The sequence below is a fragment of the Camellia sinensis genome, chromosome 7 (assembly GCF_055761805.1).
Source record: "Camellia sinensis isolate YWXY chromosome 7, ASM5576180v1, whole genome shotgun sequence".
In the NCBI taxonomy this organism is placed as follows: domain Eukaryota; kingdom Viridiplantae; phylum Streptophyta; class Magnoliopsida; order Ericales; family Theaceae; genus Camellia; species Camellia sinensis.
Genome location: NC_138967.1, coordinates 181,528,292 through 181,535,476, shown reverse-complemented (window position 1 = coordinate 181,535,476; position 7,185 = coordinate 181,528,292). Strand labels below are relative to the sequence as shown.

The 7,185-nt window shown below is 35.8% G+C and overlaps 1 protein-coding gene across 3 annotated transcripts; it reads left to right on the top strand.

Annotated features, from left to right (window-relative positions):
* Positions 1–1,621: 1,621 nt before the first annotated feature.
* On the top strand, positions 1,622–6,978 carry LOC114292220 (G-type lectin S-receptor-like serine/threonine-protein kinase At4g27290). 3 transcript variants are annotated; one of them, XM_082880034.1, is made up of 7 exons: positions 1,625–2,966; positions 4,547–4,669; positions 4,787–4,944; positions 5,324–5,534; positions 5,863–6,100; positions 6,180–6,330; positions 6,594–6,978. In XM_082880034.1, the coding sequence occupies exons 1-7, from the start codon at positions 1,715–1,717 to the stop codon at positions 6,894–6,896; spliced, it is 2,436 nt and encodes an 811-aa protein (XP_082736160.1). In that variant the 5' UTR covers positions 1,625–1,714; the 3' UTR covers positions 6,897–6,978. The 3 variants fall into 3 exon arrangements, with proteins under 3 accessions (XP_082736161.1, XP_082736160.1, XP_082736159.1); XM_082880033.1 differs by having other exon boundaries at positions 1,626–2,966; positions 4,538–4,669; XM_082880035.1 differs by lacking the exon at positions 6,180–6,330 and having other exon boundaries at positions 1,622–2,966; positions 4,538–4,669; positions 6,594–6,733.
* Positions 6,979–7,185: the final 207 nt, after the last annotated feature.

Genomic DNA, 7,185 nt, shown 5'->3' with positions numbered 1-7,185 from the left:
CATAAACGTAAGTCTGCTTCTCTTGAAAGTAGACTCATCCAAATAAAGAGGAGTTCCCATGATGCTAGCAATGTAACCCAAACACTATTCAGTCCAAAACTCCAAAGGAACATTATACAACTTCACCCATAACGGCACTCTCTCTACCTGCTACCTACACTAGTTTCAACTACCCCAACGCCAATCTCCAAAAACAACCTCATCTCTTATCATCAATTTCAACAACTTATTATATATTGTTATTATTATTATTATTATTTTATATTTTGAATATATTTGTGCATATCAAACAAGTTTTTGCTTTTATTTTTAAAAAAATACTTCTTGTTTCAAGTCTACAAAAAATAAAAAATTAATAATGTTATCAAATACTAATCTTCCATAAAAGCTATATTATATAAGAATGATTTGTTAGGTAGTGTGGATCTTGATGAATCCAGAATTATCGCTATGAAAGTACGAAAATATGTTTGGGATGTAAATCATTATTAATAAAATAAACCATTTTTTATGAAATTAAAAACTTCAAAAGTGGAATATAATTTTTAAAATTATAGACGAAAAATCATATTTTAAGCACTCAAGAGTGTGTTTGTAATTTACCCCAAAAACTAACTTCCTACCAAAGAACATTTTGCACAATTAGACAGTGTTTGGATTTTTTTTTTCTCCTATTTCTCTGGCTTGTGAATAACGTCAGAGTTCACAGGTTCAAAAACTTCGGTTGTTTTTCTTGTGAAAAAAATTTGATATCTGGGGCGTTGATGTGGTGGCCTAGCATTGCCATGGTTGAAATCGGAGTACGAGGAAAGATTGAACATCAAATTTGTGGCATGCCTACCATGTTAGGATTAGACACACCCATAAATCAATAAACAAACAATAACACACAAGATTTATGCAGTTCTGCAATTGTCTACGTGCACGGAGAGATTCAGTATAGAATTCCCGAAGGAAGTTTACAACACTCACACCTCACTTCCTCTCTATAGGCTCACTCACTCTCTCTAATGGCATACACTCTGTATTGTTCTGACTCACCCCTTTCTCCTCACCTCAATTTATTATACACAAAAGAGAGGGAAACAAAGTCAAGAAAGAGAGCCAACTACTTCCGTCCTTTTGGTGGACATTTTTGACAAGAAGAAGAAAATGAGATGGTCTTCCACCTGCTCCCTCCTACTCCTTGACTTGGAGCCAGCCTTTAACAACTTCTCCATGTGGGCAGGAGCTAACAATCTGTTTGTTAAATTGTTTATATGTAGAGGTCAGTACATTGGGTTATTTCGAGTTGTTATCAAAGTTTTTGGGAGTTTTGCATATATATGGTTGGGTGTTTTGTTGGGTTGTGGTGCATATGGTTGTTGTTATGTTCTGCTTCATTTTCTCCTAAAAGTTGTTCTTTTTGCTGATAAAAAATAAATAAATTAAAGACGATGAAAGACTGGTCTGTGTAATTTATGTGATTGTAACTTGTAACTACTGCTGTCTCATTTGTGGTTCAATATGATGTCATGATTAAGATGCAAATATGATTTAGATAAGAATTATATGGCTGTGAATTTCCAAGACTTTTCGACTTCCAAGTCCAACTGAACGGTAGAAAGTTAATAACCATACAAAAGTCCAGCTGAAGACATACTGTGCTGTAGGAGTTCTTGACCATTCATTTATAAAAACAGATGAATTTCATGAATTCGACATTACACCATCAATGGAAGGCCTCAAAATACCTTTCTTGTTTTCCTCTTTATTTTCCATCTTAATAATCTCCAATGCAGTAGACACCATAACCAAAACTCAATCCCTAACAGGGAACAATACCATTGTTTCATCTGGTGGGAGCTTTGAGATGGGTTTTTTCAGACCTGGCAATTCCCGGAATCAATACCTTGGAATATGGTACAAGAAAATATCTGTCAAGACTGTTGTATGGGTTGCCAACAGAGAAATCCCACTCATCAATTCATCAGGCGTCTTAACAATAATTGACCCTGGAATTCTCGCCCTCGTCAATGGTACCGGCACTGTCATTTGGTCTGTCAATGTGACAGGATCCACACAGAACCCTATTGCACATCTTATGGACTCTGGAAATCTTGTTGTGAAAGATGCCAATGATCCGTCTGAGAAATTTCTGTGGCAAAGTTTTGATTATCCGTGTGATACTCAATTACCAGGCATGAAGCTTGGAAAGAACTTTGAAACAGGCCTAGAGCGCCACCTCTCCTCCTGGAAGAGCAGTGATGATCCAGCTCGAGGTGAGTTTAAATTCCAGTGTGATCCTCAAGGATACCCACAAAAAATTCTGAGCAATGGTTCTGTTGACGTGTTCCGAACTGGGCCATGGAATGATACCGGATTTGGTGGGACACCAAACGTCTTCTACACATATGGATTGGTTTACACTATGGAGGAGGTGTATTATCATTATGAACTCCAGAGCGATGTTATCTCAAGGGTTGATGTGAGTTATGATGGCCATGTGCGGCGCTGGATATGGGTTGATCTAACCCAGAAATGGGACATTTACCTGACTGCCCCAACAGATAACTGTGATAATTATAAACTATGTGGTCCTAATGGTAGCTGTAACATTGGAAGCTCACCGGCATGTGGTTGTTTGAGTAAATTTGTTCCCCAGAACCAAGCAGAATGGGGAAATGGAGATTATTCTAATGGGTGTGTTCGGAGGACACCGTTGGATTGCCATAAGGGAGATGGGTTTCTCAAGTATTCGCGATATAAAATGCCAGACACACGGAACTCCTGGTTTGACAGGAACATGACCCTAAGGGAATGTGAGATGGAGTGCTTGAAAAACTGCTCATGTACGGCTTACACAAATTTAAACATAGGAGGACATGGAAGCGGCTGCTTGCTTTGGTTTAATGAGTTGATTGATATGAGAAAGCTAAGTGAAGATGGGCCAGACATTTACATAAGGATGGCTTCTTCTGAGTTACGTAAGAATTCATACCAAACACATAAGACCAATGAACATAGATTAATTAGATTTTACTTTCTAAGAACCATGTAGTCAACTATACTGAACATTTACATTTCTTCCTTAGAAAATTCCTCACTACAGTTTAGCAAAAAGTGAGTTGTTTCATCTTGAACGTTGATTGCTATTGTTGGTGTGTCTCCCAGTAGTTCTGTTTGTATTTGAGTTTATTTTGGCCTTGTTTATTATTTTTGGATCTTTGTTTATATTGGATTATTATTGAGTACTAGGGGTTCTGATGATCAAAGTTTTTAAAAGCAAATGCGTAATGCGAGGCATTTTTTCTCTTGTGAAACGAGGCGTAAGCATTCAAATTTGAAATTTTTATATTTAAAGTAGCAAAAAATATTAAAATTAAATATGAATGTGTAGATATTTTTTTTTCCTCAAGACCTCGAACATTTCATTGTAGACAATAAGGAAACTTACCCTCATCGAAAGTGAAATCGACATCCTTTAACTTTAGTTGTCATGTTTCTCACTTGAACCTTAACTTTATTTTTCTTAATTGGTCATTTACTTGATTTTTTTCTATGAATATAGTTGCAAAAGAGGTTATTGTTTTCTTATGTTTAAACCATCTACTAGATTAAGTTTAACAAGAGCCTATGACAAGCTTTTATTATGCGTAATCCTCTTATACTTGCGCATAAAAAACATACAAGGTGCAATTGAGGTGCAGACCTTAGACTGTGATTCTAAAGTATTTAGGGAGTATCATCTACAAATCGAAGCCTCAATGCATTTTGCTCATGATTTTAAAAATGAAGTGCAATTGTTATGTAAAGTTGTTACGTAATTGTGTGGGCAATCACTGCCACCTGTTACGGCTGCTATGGTGGTGTGATTGAATTTCACAAGTGTAACAGCCGTTAGTAACAATGGCGACAGGTAAGCTACATTTAAAAGTCAATTTTTTGCTCATTTTCTTCTTTTTCAATTTCTATGTTTATTTATTGGCTCAACATTAAAGATTAAGAAGAATTTTTATATGTAGTTATATGTTATGTTACTTCTATAACTTGATAATTTTAATTTGTTCAATAAAATAACAATGATACTCAAGTTTATTTGTTGAACATACATAATCTACAAATTTGAAGCACAACATAACATAATATTATAAGTCTATAGCTATTAATAATAAAATAAATAACAGTAAAGTGGTGCATTATAAATTTATGACGCATGAAATCATTAAATGTTAACCAAGCGAAGTCTCTCCTAAGGTGAGGTCTTGGATTCTACTCTTGGGAGTGGAATGGGAGACAAAACTTAAAGGGCTTGTAAGGATAGGATGGGAGTTCAACTCCCCCAAGTGTTAATCTAGCTATTAACCACTTATTTTCGGTTTCAATAAGTTTGTGTCTTCTTTATTGATTGGACATTTCATATGGTGGGTAAATTGGACTCTTTACGGGAACACACAACTCTTCCACTTGAGCTTCCATGCTTGATGCAGTTTGGATGGAAGACTGAGCATCTTTTCCCCTCTTTTAAATGATTTTCATTAAATTCCTTCCGTATTAGGTCAAGCAGGCCACAACTGGAAGGCAGGAAAGAGGATTGTAGTCATCTCAGTAATCTTGACAGGAACACTTACACTTGCCTTGGGCATTTCATTGTACATTTGGAAGAAAAAGTGGCAGCCAAAGATAGAAGGTAATAAAAAGTCATTGATGCTTCAGCATCTCACGTTTGTAGGTGTGCTTGCTTGAACATTTACCTGTTTTGAACAAGTTGTTTCATTTAAATGTTCTCGACGGCCCACTTCTGCAGGACGAATAAGACATCATCTTGGAGAAACTTACTACAAAGAAGCCAAGAATGAAGATATAGAATTACCGTTATTTCACTTTTCTACAATCACTAAAGCTACAGAAAACTTTGCAATTAACAATAAGCTTGGAGAGGGCGGGTTTGGACCTGTTTACAAGGTAAAAATATAACTACACTTCCAGTTTTCTGAAAAGTAACCGATGCCCAACCACATGAACTGTTGACAGTAGACTGCCTAATTCAGTGACTGATTCAGTATTTTGCTAGAAACTTCCCATTATGTCACGCAGAATTGATAACTCTGCATTTTAAAATTTTTAAGAAGCACATGTATTTAATAGTTTTATTATCTGAGCAAGCTCCAATGAAGATGTAGAGTGACTTTCAACATAGACTTTATGCTAAGCATGGGGTAGAATCAAACATAAACATTATGCAGAAGAAAAAACACAAAGGAAAAATACAGAAAAATTGATGTGGCTTCTTTCAATGGCACCATCTTGTACCTAACAAACAAAAATGATTTTTAATTGTCAGGGTAGGCTAGAAGGGGGACAAGAAATTGCTGTGAAGTTGCTTTCAAAGAATTCAAAACAAGGAGTCGATGAGTTCAAGAATGAAGTCATCTGCATTGCCAAGCTTCAGCATCGGAATCTTGTAAAGCTTCTAGGATATTGCATTCAAGGAGAAGAAAGGTTGTTAATATATGAATACATGCCCAACAAGAACTTGGACTCCTTTATTTTCGGTATGGCTTTCTTAAAACCATTAGCTAGTTTCATTCTATTTCATATTGGAGCAACATTGTGACCAATGTCTCATTGTAAAAGGTGAATTACGAGGTTCATAGCCAAAAGGGAGGCACTTCTACTTTACAAACCAGTGACATTTTTGTCTTTTATGCCCCCTTCAATGGGAACCTTCCCATTTTATGAATCAAGGATGAAGGTCTTACTAATTGACCTCTTAGACTTCCTCCAATGCAAAATTATATTTTTATTTATTGCAATCATTTTGCATTTATACTCGAGAAACCATCTAGCAGCTTGGTTTAACTTGGGCAAAAAATTGGACAGATCAATCACAAAAGATGCTACTGGATTGGCCTACGCGCTTCCACATCATCAATGGAATTTCTCGGGGGCTTCTTTATCTTCATCAAGATTCCAGAGTGAGAATTATCCATAGAGATTTGAAAGGTAGCAATATTTTACTAGACCATGAGATGAATCCAAAAATATCAGACTTTGGCTTAGCCAGAATTTTTGGAGGAAATGAGACAGTTGCAAATACGAAAAGAGTGGTTGGAACATAGTAAGAATCTTCTAACCAGTTCAAAAGTTTTCCTTTTTCAACTATATAAATTTGTTAAATTTTTATTGCTTTCCTTTAGTGGGTACATGTCTCCAGAATATGCAATTGAGGGGCTATTCTCAGTAAAGTCCGATATATTTAGCTTTGGTGTTTTGATATTAGAAGTAGTGAGTGGGCAGAGAAACAGGGGATTTTGTCACCCAAGTCACGACCTCAACCTTCTTGGGCATGTAAGTATAAAGTTGAATAATTTTTCTTTTGAAAAGGAAAATCGTGATCTTACAAAAAAGGGTTATATATAGAAAATTTATCTATAATGATGTAGCAATAATATCTCTAAATCCAATTATGAGCCACTTTGAAGGATATTTTATTTTTAAATAAAATGCCTCAATTCAACCGCATGATTTTGTATGAAAATTATGTACAATACTTTTAATGTTACTTTTTGAATAATTCAAACGACAGCTTGAAAGTGTGTTCTAATATTCAGGCCTGGAGATTATACAAGGAAGGCAAGGCTACAGAATTGATTGATGTACAACTACGGAACTCATGCAATCTAACTGAAGTGTTGCGTTCAATTCACGTGGGTTTATTGTGTGTTCAACAACGGCCTGAGGATAGGCCTAGCATGGAAAGTGTGGTTTGGATGTTTGGCAGAGAAGGTGCTCTGACTCATCAGCCTAAACATCCTGGTTTTTTCACTGAAAGAAATCTTCTTGAAACAGAAAGAAGAGAGATTGAACAATGTTCAGCCAATATGGTCACCATAACACAGTTAGAGGCCCGATAGAAGACAATTCTTGTTGATATGTAATTGTTATGATCCAAGCAAGACTTTTGAGTTTGTTTAGCTAATGAACATAGGCCATGTTTGTTTGGGTGGACATGAGCTTGGGATTGGACTAATAGTCCAATAAAATTATTAATCCGATGTTTGGTTAAACAATTAAAGTACGGATTAATTATTTTAAACTTGACTATTAGTTAAGATAGGATACATAATCCAACGGATTGGTATTCCTAGGACTATTAGTCATGGGAATACTAATCCAGTCCGTCCAAACAAACATGGCCATAAT

Bases quoted from the DNA above. Each gene is read 5' to 3' on its own strand.
- LOC114292220 (XM_082880033.1), top strand. From the start codon at position 1,715: ATGGAAGGCCTCAAAATACCTTTCTTGTTTTCCTCTTTATTTTCCATC. The intron at 2,967-4,537 runs GTAAGAATTCAT...CTTCCGTATTAG, and splicing joins GATGGCTTCTTCTGAGTTAC to GTCAAGCAGGCCACAACTGG. The intron at 5,535-5,862 runs GTATGGCTTTCT...AAAATTGGACAG, and splicing joins CTTGGACTCCTTTATTTTCG to ATCAATCACAAAAGATGCTA.